The sequence below is a fragment of the Pavona decussata genome, unplaced genomic scaffold (genome assembly GCF_977016875.1).
Source record: "Pavona decussata unplaced genomic scaffold, jaPavDecu1.1 SCAFFOLD_128, whole genome shotgun sequence".
Classification (NCBI taxonomy): domain Eukaryota; kingdom Metazoa; phylum Cnidaria; class Anthozoa; order Scleractinia; family Agariciidae; genus Pavona; species Pavona decussata.
Window position 1 is genome coordinate 553,292 of NW_028145542.1, and position 16,348 is coordinate 569,639.

General features: G+C 39.8%; 1 protein-coding gene across 1 annotated transcript in view; it reads left to right on the plus strand.

Moving 5' to 3' along the window:
• Nucleotides 1-16,082, plus strand: part of LOC146468834 (uncharacterized) — a 34,927-nt gene extending 18,845 nt beyond the window's left edge. The window contains exons 7-11 of the mRNA XM_085124084.1: nucleotides 6,311-6,382; nucleotides 7,920-7,991; nucleotides 11,315-11,471; nucleotides 12,531-12,588; nucleotides 15,951-16,082. Of these exons, the coding sequence (XP_084980210.1) occupies nucleotides 6,311-6,382; nucleotides 7,920-7,991; nucleotides 11,315-11,471; nucleotides 12,531-12,588; nucleotides 15,951-16,082 (491 nt within the window). The remainder of the gene's footprint in view (nucleotides 1-6,310; nucleotides 6,383-7,919; nucleotides 7,992-11,314; nucleotides 11,472-12,530; nucleotides 12,589-15,950) is intronic.
• Nucleotides 16,083-16,348: the final 266 nt, after the last annotated feature.

Sequence of the window (16,348 nt, forward strand, 5' to 3'; positions counted from 1 at the left end):
TAGGACATGTTTTAGCATAGGTTTGAGGGCGTTGGCGAAAAGCCATGAAATCCGTTGGGTAGGTCCGTTGAAATTGGATACGATAGGTCGTATTCTGATATCGGGACCTGAGATGGACCTGAGATAGTAGAATTTGGGCAGGTCTGTGTTTGACGCAAGGAAGCTCTTTTGGACAAAGGGAGGGAATTCATTTTGTCGGCAGATCTTCTTCCAGGCTGTGTTTACTTTATTTTCGACTGTCTTGGCTGACATGCGGGACACTTTTTGGTAGGTGTTGGCGTCATTAAGGTAGTCAAGGGCGACCCGTGTGTATGTGTCCTGTTGTATGACGCAGAATTCAGTATCTTTATCGCTGGGAAGGCATACGTAGTTCTTCTCTTTAAGTTCTTTTATGGTTTTCTTGTCTGTTTTGTCAGAAGCAGCATCCCAGATCCGCTCCCAAAGATACCTGGCATACAACACCTCCAGCAACCTACACAGCATCGCCCTCTCCTCGCACCTAATGATAAACCCTTACAAGAGATATGTAGACGACATCTATCTCCAAACGACTAATGAAGAAACAGCTGACCACTTCTACAAGATAATAAACAATGTGCACCCTAACTTGAAATTTGAAATCGAAAAACCACAAACAACACCGAATGGCCAGTCGCTGTCGTTGCTGGACTTCAAAGTCACATTTCACAGGATGGCAACAGCTCTTTTGAATTCTACAAAAAGCCAGCCAAGAAACCACTATTTGTCCACTATCAGTCAGCCATGCCAACCAAATCCAAACTCAACTTCATTCGCAACGAGAGAAAACGCATTGAAGACAGATGCTCTTCAAATACATCTACCAAACAACACCTGGGCGCATTCGATGACATCCTTCCCCTTAACGGTTACCCAGAGAACAGTATAGAGCAGGCAAAATGCCCGCAAAATCTTCAACGAAACTCTCAGCCTACCGGCATGGAGTGGTCCTACCTTAAGATCCCTTACATTTCTGAACGACTCAATCACAAGATCACTAACATTTTTAGAAAGGAAAACATCCCAGTACGCGTTGCCCACAAGTCCTACACGCTCAGACAAGCCCTATCCCACACCTCCACGGAGCGCAAATGCACCAGAGACAACTGCCCCATCGCTAACACCGGATTGTGTTTACGAAGAAATGCAGTGTACCAGCTCACCTGCAACAGCTGCGATCAACAATACATTGGTAGCACAACAGGCTTCATCCATGACCGCGTAAGAGAACATCTCAATAACGATAACTCCTCCGTTAAAAAACACATCTCTTCCTGCCAGAACAACGACCATAAAGGCATTAACATCAAAATTATTATGAGCGAAAACGATCCCGCTAATCTACGCCTCTACGAAGCATTTTAGATCAGAAAATACAAGCCCACACTCAATTCCCGAGAGGAATGTACTGAATTCGCGGAACTGCTATTTTAATATTTCATTTTAGAGACTACAATCCATCATTAGAACGTTGTATAACGCTCACAGTTTATTTCTATAGCTTTCACACATACGCCACATTTTTTACACATTTCACCCTTCACCCTACACTCTCTTTGCATATATATACAGCGCGCGCGGAATATTTTCTCATCCCTGATGATGCCGTTGATAGGCGAAAGCTTGGATTCTAGTTTTTACTTTTAAACAGCAGTTTAAGGCCTCAATTGGACAGTTTTTTATATTTTTAACCATGCTGCTGAAGGACAACATGAACGGATTAATGTAATAGTGCTCAGTATTGTAAATCTCATGTCATGTATGCAAATAAAATTTGTTAAAAAAAAAGACGAAGTTATTAACCTTAAAGAGGCTGGCCGACATAAGGAGTTGGGCAACGGATCGCTCTATGATAAGCTACAGAGGAAGATGACATAGTAAATGCTAGCGCAGTACCATCGACGGATTTTTGAACACAAGAAACCACAGTGCGTAGAAGCATTACGACATTGGGTTATACAAGAAGCAGAATTCCAGACACTACAAGCTGAGACGCTTCGAGGGATATGGGGCAATTGCAGTACCCCAAGGAGAAATCAATCGTTTTCTTGGCCAGATCAGTTCACTCGCGGGCAATCCAGGCCAATGGCCTTGGAAGAGCCGCTGAACATGCAAAGTTTGTGGAAATAACCACCCCTTTGGTGTGACGAGTCTTAAGGTATAACCGTTGAAAAGAGGTGGTGGAAAGCAGCCCAACAACGTTGTTGCTATAGATGCCAAGGAGAGACCCAACACGGAATATCGTTCCCACGGTCCCGATTTTTTGGCTTGTAGGGACGCACAACAGTCGTACTACATTGTAAAGAAAGGAGAGGCCGGAGATTGCAAGAAACGGCAATAGGAGTGACAGCTACAATCTTGAGCCCTTAAACGTCCATCGGGATGAAACTAAAGTAGCTCCAGTTGGAGATATTACGGAAGGGGAGTCCACACTGGTCTGACCGGAGACATCGAACACAACAGCAATGCACATGAAAGAAACTAGACGCGAATATGTTGCAATTCGGAAAGTAACAGCAGTAATGAAAAATGGTGCAAGACGAGTGGTCGTTAATGCGCTATTGGACGATGCTAGCAGTAAGACATACATCAACAGTTGAATTAGGACTTTAATGGGAGAACCGTAGAGTAACTGTTTACGTTCTAAATGGTCGAACCGACAGCTTCGAGACAAAAATCTTCCAACTAAATCTTGAAAGCTTAGATGGAAAGATAGATGTAAAGATAGTAGCTTTCACTGCAGAACGCATTTCAGGGAACATTGGAGCAATCAACTGGGCAAAATACGCGAAGACGTTAGAGCATCTAAAGGGTATTACTTTACCTTGGACCACGCCCAATCATCGACATTTTTGTCGGTATCAATCAGAGAGGGATGTTATAAGAAAACCAGTAAAAACAGTTGCACGGTTAATGGCCTTCGGATGGACACGATCGGCGATCCAAATAGTACTGATGAGGGACGCTATCGAACAAGTTTCGCTCACACTTATTTTATACGTGTCGACGATAAGAGCAGCAACTAAATTGCAAACTCCAAAAGGTCTTGGAGATAGAATTGCTAAGTCACAGCTTTGAGACTCCAAATAAGAAATTCGCGCTCGAGAAACTTAAGCGGTCTATCAGATTTGAGAGCGGGCGGTACGAAGTCCTAGTTCTTTGGAAAGACGACCGATCAGTGTTACCGGACAACTACAAGACAGCCCTAAGATGCTTGAGAAGAACAGAGAAACGCATTCTCAAGGAGCCAGAAGAAAGGTTGCGTAAGGAAGATCTCAAAAACAGAGAAAAGCCCATTAAGTCCTGCTGCCTACCACACTTATCTGTTATGAGGCCGGACGAGGCAACGACGGAGAAGAACATTGTGTCTGACGCGTCAGCCAAGCGCAAGGGGATCTTTTAGCGATGTCGTACAACAGGGACCTAAGTTGTTTAATTCAGAACAATTGTTGTGGGAGATACCAGCAGCGAAAAGTGGACCTAGATAAGGGTAAGCTGCCCTCTGTTCAGAAGTTCGGAGTACTATGGGAAGAGAAGGAAAACATGTTCATCTTCCGAGTCCATCCACCACGAGATGTGTACAGATGTTACACCTACTAAAGCGCAATTTCCTGAGAAGAAGAACAACATTTTTCGCGCCTTTGGGATTTCGGACGCCATATACCATTCGTGTAAAGGCTTTGTTCCAAGAAATCTGGACCACGGGCAACGACTAGTGAGCAGTCGCTTCAGTTGTAACAAGAAAAGGGGGCTATTCGGTGATTCAACAATGAACTAGAGCATTTAGTAAAAAATTAAGATCGTGTTGTCTATAGCCGGTAGACAGGGATGTGAAGTCCGCGAGTCTACACACATTCGTGGATGCCTCATCGAATGTGTATGGAGCAGTCGTGTATTACAGACATGAGCACATTGATGGAACTGTTTCGCTCCATCTAGTGGCTTCTAAATCAAGAGTTGCACCACTTACAGCTACAAGTATCCTTCGTTTAGAGCTGATGGGCGCAATTCTAGGATTCAGACTAAGTGCATCGATATCGTAAGCATTGAAGATGGCAACTAGCGAAATCCCGTCTTGGTCGGATAGCATGAACGTGTTATGGTAGATAAATCGCCTAACCAACCAGGACATTTAAGGCGTTTGTTGTAAACAGAATTGGAGAAATACAGTCTCACACAAGTCCTCGACGGTGGATGCATTTTTCCACTGACAATAATTCAGCTGATTGTCTCACAAGAGTCTAATCAGTCGAGGAGTTAGCTAGCAAGGACACCTGGTGGGACGGACCTTTTTGTCTTTACAGAGGAAAAATATCTAAATGGGCAATAGATCGAATCATGAAACAGCAACGAAAGAGGTCAAAAAACAGGCACGCCTACAGACTGACTGCAGCATTAAAGGGACAACGATGTTGGCTATCCAAAACCATGCTACGTAGTGGCTTGAAACGAGACGCTTTTCTACCTGGATTAGTCTCATCAGAACACTGGCCTGGGTTTATCGCCTCGTACACAATTGTCTGAGTTTACGTGGAGAGAAACGCATTAAAAGTGGGCTGACTACCAACGACATCGAAGACGCGCGCATTCAAGTAATGAAGTCAGCACAAGCGGAATCATTTGGAGAAGAGTACTCATAATTGACAAGGGATAAAACACTTCCAGGTGGTAACAAGTTACTCGCCCTAAAACCAAGAATTGATGAAGATGGATTTATGAGATCTGGTGCTCGTCTAGAGAATGCTTAGTATTTACCACATGACGTTAAGTACCTTATCATCTTACCATGAAAGACGAGAGAACTGAATAACAAAGCTGATCATGGGACATTATCATGGAAAAAGGGAATCACACCTCAAACATTGCTAATGTTGTCCTCTTTCGTTTCTGGTTAATGTAGAGACGAGAAGAAATCCGAGATTGTGAAGCTTAGTGCTATGAATACCGTAAGAGAAAAGCCAAATTGTCGCAACAAATCACAGCGGCTCACCCAAGAATTTGGCTTTAGACTCCACTTCTTGAGTTCGGTCGTATGCTTGTAGATTTGAAGGGCCTTTCATAACATTCCAAGCAGAGGACAACAAATAGCTAAGGCATAACTTTGTCTGTTTGCATGTATAACCACCAGAGCGGTACACTTCAAAATGGCAATTGCACTGGACAACGATTCCTTCCTTAACCTATTTTAGGGTTAGCGAATCGCAGACGATTGCCGAAAGAAATGAATTCAGACAATGGGACTCATTTCGGGGGAGCAAATCGACAACTGGAAGAACTTGTTGTAGACAAGCTAGACGAAAACAAGATTAGAGTAACTACAGCCGACAAAGAAGTACAATGGCATTTAAATCCCCATTTGACTCCACACTTTGGCGTTGCACACGGGTCTAAGATAAAGGGGTCCAAACGAGCTTTATATGGGATGATGTGACGGACGAAGAACTGATAACGGCCTTTACTGGTGCAGTCAGTGAATCCTGCAGATGATGTTCCGTTAATACAAATAATTTTCTACATGGGAAAGTCGGTGGACAGTTCGCGCCTTAATCTGTAGTCGGAATTAAGTCCTAAAAGGCAATGGAGACGCGTTCAAGAGTTAGGCCCACTATTTATGAGGTGTGCAATACAAAACGACACTAAAAGACTTTAACACTAGTTAACAATAAGCTTACTTACAATATTACATAACGATACTGACGTATATGTAAGCAGTAATATTACTTAATATGATTTATAGTATTACTTAAATAGAAGAAAGATTCTCGCAGTTATCTTAGCAACTTATGCAGTTGCGAAAAGAATTCCAGAAAGAATTCATGCTTGAACGGGATTTGAACCCATGACCACTGCGATGCCGGTGGAGTTCTCTAGCAACTGAGCTATCAAGCCAACTGGGAGATGGTCAAATTGTGATTTCGTGATATACCCGTGAAGCGTGAATAAATTAATAGGAATATATGAAACATAGATATTTATTTTCGCAACTGGTTAGGTTGTGTTAAAACTGCGAGTATCTTTCTTCTATTGAATATTTAACCCGAAGTTCAAATATATGTTTCATATATTTATATAAATATAATCCTACAAAAATGTAGCCTTGAATTCCGTCGATCCCTCGGGTCACAAATGTTTCGAGGTCTTCAACAGATTCTCAGAAAGTTGTTATTGCTCCCTAATTAAATAAAGGCGGTTTTCTGACAAGTGTCACGGATAAGTTTGGAAGTACACCACCGAGACAAACTGGTTTACAAGATGTCTCTATTTATTGTCTTTCTAAATTGATTCTTAACAGCTACTTTGACTCCGTGGACAAACCCATCAACCACAAACAGACCAGCGTCCCCGACACCGAGTCAAGCAACAGGTAAGATATCACTTGTGTTTTTTGAAGTATATATAACTAGATTTAGGTTTTCAAACTGTAACGTTACATTTTTCGACAACAAATTAACTTTCACATACAAACTGCGCGACGATAAGTAATTGAAGATTTAAGGGAGCCAGCCATTACAGCTCAGTTTAAAAAAATACCATAATATGATTTCGCTGAAAAACAGGTTTTGCATTAATGCAGTTTGAAGCACGTTTCTTAACAAGAAACAATACAATACTTCCTTGGACAAACCCACAGACAACACAAAGACCACCAGTCACCATTTCCTTCTACTAAACTGACTACTAGGTGACTGTATTTTTTTCTTCTCTTAATTCTTTCCTTCCCGAGAAGAGACGGCGAGACGCGTGCGCGGCGGACCATGTTTGTGACGTAAATTCAAAATTAAATTTATGCGGCTCAACTGGTCACCTTAAGTAACATCCGACGGCAATCCTATGCTAAACTAGATCGACAAGCAGAAAAATGCCCAGAGGAGGTGAGAGTTGTGAAGAATAAAATCAAAAATAGTTTTGATTCGGTAAACCTGCTTATACGTGGCGTAAGGTGTGATTCTTATAGTTCACCGCGCAATGTTGTGCCAACCAAGACCGCTTGTCATTTAACAAATGCGAGACCAAAGATGCCCGTTTAAGAGTTTAAATTTTACAACTAACTATAAAGAACAGGAGCAACATGTAAAAAATGAAGCGGACAGACCTCCGCGACAATCGCTGTGTCCATTGTATTGATAAAAACGTTTACATTTGGTTTTACAAGCATGTCTTCAAGCGTGTTTTGCTTTGCTATAAGAGATTTTTCTGAGCCATTTGGATTAGCTTTTCTATCCCATTGTGTACGATAGCACCGTGGCATTTGCTAATTGATTTATTGGCTCGGATTATTCTGCGGTGACCACTACAGATTTCAAAAATTTGAGTTGAGCGTGGGCTCATTTCTTGAACAGTGGCTGGTAATCAAGCCTAACTTCACAAACGTTTCGAGATCTTTAAAACATTATCAGAAAGTGGGCGTTCTTCTTTGAAAAAAATTGGAACTACTGCAAAATATTTTAAAAAAATCTACTGGTCATTGAGGGCAGGCCCTCGATGAGTTTTGGACACACGTAGACGAGAAAAATTGCCAAAGTTTGCGTGATCACCCCTGATCCCTGATTGCTCCTGATACTGAGGATTATAAAACATTCGCTTGTATTTGTCAACAACCGCCATATTCAAATTGTGTATCGATCTGCAATTAAACCCCAGGCGATTTTCTGACAGGCAAAATGGATCAGTTTGGAAGTTTCTTTTCTCTCGACCCCAGAACCGGAGTTTTATTCACCCATCGTCGTTAATACAGTACTGTATTAGATATAGAGGTGTAAGCTATATCAGAAGGCTCTACTGAGCGTTTCAGGGGAGATTCCAAGTGTCGTTACTGTTACACCACCTTGAAGTGCACCACCTTGACAAACTGGCTTACAAGTTGTCTCTATTTATTTCCTTTTTAAATTGATTCTTAACAGCCACTTCTACTCCGTCGACAAACCTACCGACCACAAATAGCTCAGCATCCCCGACACCAAGTCAAGCACCAGGTAAGATATGACTTGTATGTTTGAAGTATATATTACTAGAATTAGGTTTTTAATCTAACGTTACATTTGTGACAATTGTCGCATACAAATGGAGCGACGATAAGGAATTGAAAATTAGGGAGCTTTCCATTACCGGTCAGTTTAAAAATGTACTAACTCTGTTAAAAACAGGTTCACTTAGGTCTCCATTAATGCAGTTTATAACTACAACTCCTCCTTGGACAAACCCACCGACAACACAAAGACCGCCATTCACTAGCTTCTTACAACTACATTGACTACCAGGCGACTGCATTTCTCTTTCTTCTCTAAGTATACATTGTTAATTTAATTTTTGAAAATTTAATCTTCCAACGCCTTCATGTCTGCAGAACAAAGAGTTTTAGTCGGCGTAATTTATTTAGTGGATATTTTCGTAAACTTGGTGGAGAAATAAGTTTCTTAAAGCTGGTTTCTTATTGTATTTGGTTGCGGTAATCTTCATTCGATTGTCACTTTCTAGAAATTGATTCTGCTAGCCAAGTACATGCATTCTTTTGTAAAACTTTATTAACGTCTTATGTGAATAGAGGATATTAATTTAACAATATGCTGAGCTCACTCAATTAATGTGCACCTAAACCCTTCCTCCCCCATTTTTTTCTCCCACAAAAATTCCTATGTTTTGGTAAGAAACTCTGCGGAAGTATTTCTTTTTTGATTTGGCGAAATCTTCGCTATTTTGTGCCATGTTGAAATACGGAAAATCGCCTTAAATCATCACCATTTTCTTACATGACCGATTTTTAAGGAGGATTGGTCTAATGGCGCTGTCGTCATTGAGAACACGACAACATCATGCATACTCCACTTGTTTCTTTTAGAAAGTTAGATTAACCGTATGTAGATAGGAGGGGGGAATTCTCTCCACGGCGATTTTGAACCTGGATAACGTTTTTTAATATTCGCGGAAACACCATGAAACTTCAGGACGCTTTCAGATATTTAACTAAAAAAAGTTTATGTGGTCGTTTACTGTTTATTGACTTTGATGCTGCCATGGTGACCAATTTGTTTTAGAAAATGAGCAACCCCTTTTTCAAAATGAAGAAAAAAATACCTTCTAAATACAACTTTGTTTTTCTTTTTAGGTAAGATTAATGTTTCTTTAATGGTTCTGATTAGTTTTCACTCAATTTCGGTGCTTTATGCACCTAATCACAAACAACAGCAGCAATATCCTTTTGATCATACTCTTTTGAGAATATTGCCCTGAATGTTTCATCTCCAGTCAACGACAGCGGGATTCCATAGAATAAAGTAACCCCCCCCCTCCCCATCTTTTCATGCAATTTTTCTTGATCTTTGGTCTTGTATTACCCTGTGAAAGCAGCTTCAATTTCTTGCACCTGAGTCAATTTACCTTGTACTCAACAATTTGACAAGAGAGGTGAAATTACAACAACCAACAGATAATTGTCCGAAAACATCTCTTTTCCTCACAATTTTACGATAATGAATTTAAGTTCAGCTCTTAACTGGACTACAGGAAATAGAGAGAAGCTTTCCTCCAACGCTCGATGGAGATGTTCCTCAAAGTTAGCATTCCCTACAACTTTGGTCATTAATTGGTAAGCTAAGGGAGTTTTGGTTTCGCGCGAAAAGAAGAAAGTGCGTAGATTTAATACACTGTAGCTGGCCGGTCGTTCAAATGCTCGATCAATATAGTTGCGTGGTCCGTACAACGGAGATTCACACCCCGTCAAAAGCGTCGGACGCATCAACAAATTAGCTAAGAAATATCGTCAAGTATCATTGTTTACTCTACTAGCTATATATACAACACTGGAGAAAGCGCGCATTACCTATAAAAATTTACGATACTACGATACATTCCAAAAGTCCGCCGTGAAAATTTCTCGGTGAGTGTTTGTTTACCCGTAACCATTTTAAACTTTGCGATTTTCTCTACTTCGCTGAGTTTTTTTTTCTGAAGCTGTCGTCGAGAATCTTCCCGTTGAAAGGCCCTCGCACCTGTAGCGATCGATGAGGAAGACAATTCGTGTGAGAAGGCATCAGAGTCGCCCGGCTGGTCCTCTTCGCTGATTATTTTCTGGCCAATCGAAATCGGGGAATTCAAATGCATCTGGAACTGGTTCGGTAAGAGTAATTGCCCAGGGGCTCTTCTCGTTCTTACAGTAAACTTTCACCCACGAAAATCCCTGCTACCCGACTAACTGCCCCTGGGTGACCGAGGATGGACCAAAGCACGCGCGAAATTAATGTGAACACGCGATAATCTTGCAATTCCAAGAGTTCTATATTGCCCTTTAATCGGTCCTTTAGAATACTTTCCGAGATCTTCGTTAACCTTCATTTGCCCTTGCTATTTCGTCGTCCTTTTTTCGTCCGCCAGAGGGTCGTTAGCATAAGCAGCATCTTCGTCATCGCTAGATTCACTCGAGGTTTGTGGTGATCTCTGTGGTGATACATGGGATAAATCCTGACCGGCTTTCTTTTCGTATTATCGAGAAAATCGATTTCTAAGTTATCTGGCTCAAAGCTCGCCTCCAAATGCGATGACGTGGATGACATTGTAAATTTCAATAGAATTCAGATGGCTATGGAGCCCGAATCGAACTGATTTTGTTACAAAAAGCCTTTAAAAGTTTGAAAATAAAGAGAGCTGACTAAGAATCGCTTGCGCGTCGTGAACCATTCGGAACTCAACTATAAAGATGACAAGAAAGCGAAGATTCAACCAAATCAATTTTTTTTCGCAGATATACTCACCAAAATATGAAAATTAGTTTTGGACAAAAAACTCTAGGAGTTAGGAGCACTTTAAGGGTAAATAGAAAGAAATCAGAACCTCGTTTGCTGATTCGTAGTCCTTCAGGTGAAAAATAAATGAACTGTGTTAAAACAAGTGTTTCTCTGTAAAATATTCAAATGCTGATATGTAATTAGAGTGGAAGAAAAAATACCAAAAAAATGTACCAAAGCTATACACTAATTAATTTATACACGTTGTGCTGATTTTTTGTAGAGTTTACTTTATTAAAATTGGATTGATATTAATTGTCTTTCTTTGGAATTTAATGAAAAGTAGAGCAATCATTTTTAGTTAAAAAAGATATTTCACTCAGTTTTTCACTTTCCTTTAACCTTGATACAATGCTTATTTAAAAATAAATGTGTTCGTAATGCAACAGGATGTGGTATGCGAGTAATGATTTTAAAATAGGAAATTTTTTTCTTATTTTATTTCACTCAATTTTTCTCTTCCCTTTAACCTTAATATGATGCTTATTAAAAAAATAAATGTCCACGTAATCCAACAGGATGTGGTGCCGTTGTCAACAACGTACTGAAAAGTCCTGGATATCCAAACAACTATCCAAACAACATGGACTGTGTTTATCGAGTTTATATTCCACATGGCCTGGCTGTGAAGATTTACTTTTCTTATTTTACCCTGGAGAGTCATTCATCTTGCAGGTACAAAACTATCGAATCAGTGTTTAGATTACACATTGCTTACCCTCCATTGAATGATTATGGGCGGTAATGATTCTTCCCTTGTTTTGTCTACATTTGCTGTGATTGATAAATGGTATGTACTACTGAAATTAAAAAGTTAGTGAGACATCCCAAAAAACAAAGTTACCTGCTAGTCTCATTACACTAAAATGAGCTACTTTTATCTCTAAAATCATTCACCTGTTCTTTGTTTGTTTTTGTTGTTTTTTGTTCACGTTGTTGTTGTTTTAATCTGCAGATAAGGATGAAATTAATAACTAGACTGCCTTGTCAGTTATTGTCATGACACATTTGAAAAAAACTAGTCTTGCATGCATGTGATCTGCTTTACTTTTTTTTTTTTCGCGTCTTTCTGTACTTCATCCTGGCCTGATTATCGGGTGTTTTTGAACTTTTGCTTTGTTTTTTCTACAAAATGAATAAGTAAACTATGTGTAAGATTTGTTTGTCTGAGTCGTCGTATTTGCATTACTTATTATTAGGCTATACATTACTTAAGGAATGTCTTCGGTAACCTTGTGGACTAATCATTATATAGTTTAAGTAATGTTTAAAAAACGATCAGGAGTGTTTAATCGGGTTTGAAACCATGAGGTGCAGCCGAGTGGTTTTAGACCCTATAAAACACGTACTGCAAGTTTTTTGAACAGCCTCAAAAACATCCCTGGAAAAGCGTGTGTCAATATGGTTCATATCAATTATGCTTTTGTGAACTTTGAGAATTGGCAATCGTGAAAAACACCGCATACTAATGAGGAGGAAGTTTATCGAGATAAAGTCACTCCACGTGATCTATTATCGACCATTTGATAGGGCAATGGGCTTATGAGGTAGTGATGAGTTTTTGAAGTAAGTTATTGTAATGCTTGCAGTATTTTAATGTTTATATGTCGACTTCATTGTTAGTAATGTGACTTTGTCTCATCTTATCTTGTCAAGTTGTGTTAGCTCACGTCATTTAAGTGTATGTTATCTCATCATAAATAAACTAAACAAATACGTCTTTCATGTTTGCAGTTATGACTACTTGAAGATTTCCAATGATAACAACCATACCGTAGAGACATACTGTGGGGTGAGGTCTGGATTGAAAATCAGTTTCACTGGACGCTATGCTGTGCTAACCTTTCACTCAGACGGCAGTGTCACGCGCAGAGGATACAAGTTAGATTTCTCCTTTGTTTCTCTTCTCGGTAAGTAGAAAGAGTCGGACGTGATACTCTCCAAAGTAAATGTCAATTTGCTTTTCAGGGATTGTCTGTTATGATAAATTATAATTCACCGATTATAATATACGCGTTACTATTGGACAAAAAAAATTGTCAAGTGGTATAAAATTGAGCGCGCGGTTTTTTAGCAAATTCACTCCTCAGGCGGTTACCATATCAGACAATATTGTTCGAGGCGAAAGACTGTACGAAAAATGCACAGTTGGCCGAGAAACGAAGGTTTAAGGGAAACTGTGAATTTTCTAGGACAATCGTTAACAGGTTATTCCAAACCTATGCGGGCTGCTTTTATAGAAACCTTAAAAACGTTAACTATATATTACGGTAAAGCTATTAAGCTGTAAAATCTGAAAATAACGCTTTCGATTTTGTAAGCTGATCAAAGCACTGAGACCCAAAACTGTCAGTTTGTGCTTTGACTGCATCAACTACCAGCTCTCACATTAATGCACATATCGCAACAAGCTAGACTATATCCTTCAGGAGATAATGGGCTAACAAAGCGTGTCAGGCTTTCTCGATCTGCCCACTGTGTACTAAGAAAATGTATTGTAAAGTTTAATAATTATAACGAGTCTCATGCGCTAAGAAGACCCAAGAAAGCTTTTTCGATTTTCGCAAGAGCTTGAATCACTTAGGTGCATTAGTGTGTGACGAACATCTTGCCGGCCAAATTTCGTTCAAATCTGGAAAATATATCATCCCTATTATATTCATTTGAATGGAAGGAATACTCGTAGAAGTAAGCCCTGAGTTTTCGGCCTCCAGAGATTTGCACAGTTTTCGCACACCATTGCAGCAGATGTCAAGGAGGTCATGCCGCCGACCAATGGAAAACAACACAGGAGATCCCTACAGAGACTCATCTTCCATCTGTGAAGTTGAAGGTTGTTCGAACCAGAAGCCCTGTTTACTCTCTGCTTGAGTTTTCTTTTTCTCATCGCTATATTTGAGTTTTTACTTACTTATGCGATCTAGGTTGTCCAAGCTTTTCCTTTATAGAACGTTTCATGGAGAAAAGCCTCCTCCTATCTTCGCGAGACTTTTTCACAAGTATGTAACTCGAATCTGAAAAAACAAAAAAGCTTGCTAATAAGCCACAAAAGAAGCCTGAAGATGAGCTCGTTAGGTCACTTCGATGGCAAATTAACTTTTTTATAACAGTTTCTTTAAGATTATCTCGCACGGATTTTAAGATTAATTTTTTTTTCTACTTTCAGAAATTATTAAATTAGCAAATTAATTTTTATGCTAAATATTTCTAATTAACAACTTGTATTGCCCCTTTTAACATAAAATGACCAAAGGCGCGTTACATTATGGAAATTAAGCTAGGTATGATAAATTAGAGTTATACTTGGCATCAAAAGCTAACTTAAAAAGATAAGTTTTCAGTGAGGATTTAGAACAATGCAGTGATCTAGATTCTGTATGGCAGGAGGTAAAGCATTCCACAGGGTGGGAACCCGGCGATAAAAGACCTACCACCAAATTATAATCGATACATTTTTTCCAGGAGGGAATTCTCGTAAAATTGCATCATTTCAGCGTGAGTGATAGGCAGATTGTTTGATTATTGACATTAAATTATTGATATATTGAGGTGACCGACCAAGCAAAGTCTCATCGCAAAGCTCAGAACGTTCCTAAATGACGTAATGTAATTTCCCAAAATAGGTATGAGGAACACTTTAAGAGCAGAAAACGAAACAGCTTTGGAAAGGACAGTCAAATCCCACAGCTCGCTGGCATGCTTCTGAGCAAATTTGTCGAGCGTGTTTTGTTTTCGGCAAAATGAAACTTGATCCACGCTGTTCTGGTTACCTAGCACGTGACATAGATCTGCCTTTGATAAGAATTTCGGATGTGTTTCTTCACTGTAAAAAAGTGAAAATAGCAAGGTTTCTATTACAGTTCGAGCTCACTTTGTTTCTCGATACAGTTGAATCTGGTGTGGTTTATCAGAGTCAATCATAATGAGAAATTTATCGGAAGTGTAAACAAGAGAATTCACTAAAGTATGAGTCGCGTGAGCGCTGCAAAAACGGGTACAAAATCGAAGAAAATTAATGTTTCAGTTCTAAAATCTGACGGGAAAAATATTATGCAAGTTTAAGCGCCTCTGTCACGTCACTTGTGTCACGGCAAATTGGATGACATTTTGGTTCGTTGGAAACTAGAAGCAGCTCAGCTGTCTTCGCAGGAGCCTATAATCGTTTGGAAAATGTTCAATAAGCTTTGAAAATGACGTGCCTGATATCCGTACACTTCTTCAATCTTCGGCAATATAGACGTAATAGTTGCGCTGTACCTTCGAGATCAAGGTTTAAGTAAGTAAAATGAAATTTTTTCCTACTTTGACCTTCGTTGTTAATTCAAAGTTCGAAAGGGATCGCACATTGAACGCAAATCAGTGGCGTTTATTTATAAACTTTGCTCAAACTTTCGTCTCAACAATGACAGCTGAAATGACTTGGTGTTGTTTCTGTTATTATTCAAGCGTGTTCTTGAAAGTTTTAGCGTGTTAAAAACGCACGCTAAGCGTGACATCGAGCACACTTATCGAAACAAAAGGTTTAGCGCGCTAACTATTTCCAAACAAAAGGTAGTGTGTTCTCTTATTGTTCTGCAAATTAGTATGCGCATATCCGTGAATCTAGACACGCTAAGCGTGCTGTGTTACCGTGTTGTGAGCGTGCTATCACCTTTGTCCCTGTTTTCCCGTTGAGGGTCACATATTGTTCGCAGCCTTATTGTCGCCGTTTAAGTATAAGTAAGGGTTAGACTATGAACGCGAGTGTTCTATGGGATATAGTGCCTCGAACATAGATATAAGGCCATGTGTGCGTAGCCCGAGTGGTACTTTTTGGTCAGTGGGTAGACGCCAGGAATGACTCTGGAGAGTTCGAAAAAACATTTTTTTTGATTGGCTGCTCTGTTTCCGCTTCGTAACGATTTCCATTGTACCCCAGAGTCCTCCTGTTGACTAACCGCTGGCCAAAGAGCCTGAGGACTCTGGGTACGAGATTGATGCGTTCATTGTCTAATCGTGAACATGGTCAAACCATATTTTATGCAGATTCTATTGATGAGCGTATTTTAATTTTGTCATTCACACTTAGGAATCAAGTTGTTATTTTTTTTTTTTTTTGGATGTCGCTGTAATGTTGGTAGAATTTTATGAATAACACTGCTTTTCTGTCTTTAGAGCTTTGTTTATTCTTTGTTGTTTGATGGCTCATTTGCTCCGGCTATGAGCCAGTTTACAGATCTTGAGGAACCTGAGGCCGTCCTTGCCACTCAAGAGCTACTTGTTTATGAGAGCGTAGACATATCCTAGTGCTTGGGGGATAAATTTCGATAAAAGTGCATGTTTCCAAAAGCCTACCACAGTGAACGAAATTGAGCAAAGAGAAAGAGACAGAATTTAAAAACGTCTATCGAGTAATCGTTTATCGAGTCTGAAATGAATACCGAAACACACAAATTAAAATCCTTAGAGATGAGTATAGGTCCGTTCCAGTTGATTTGGGCACCATCCCTGTGGAACAAGTAAATTAATTGTTACAGAATTCATATTGAAAGTCATGAGAGGTGATGGCAAGC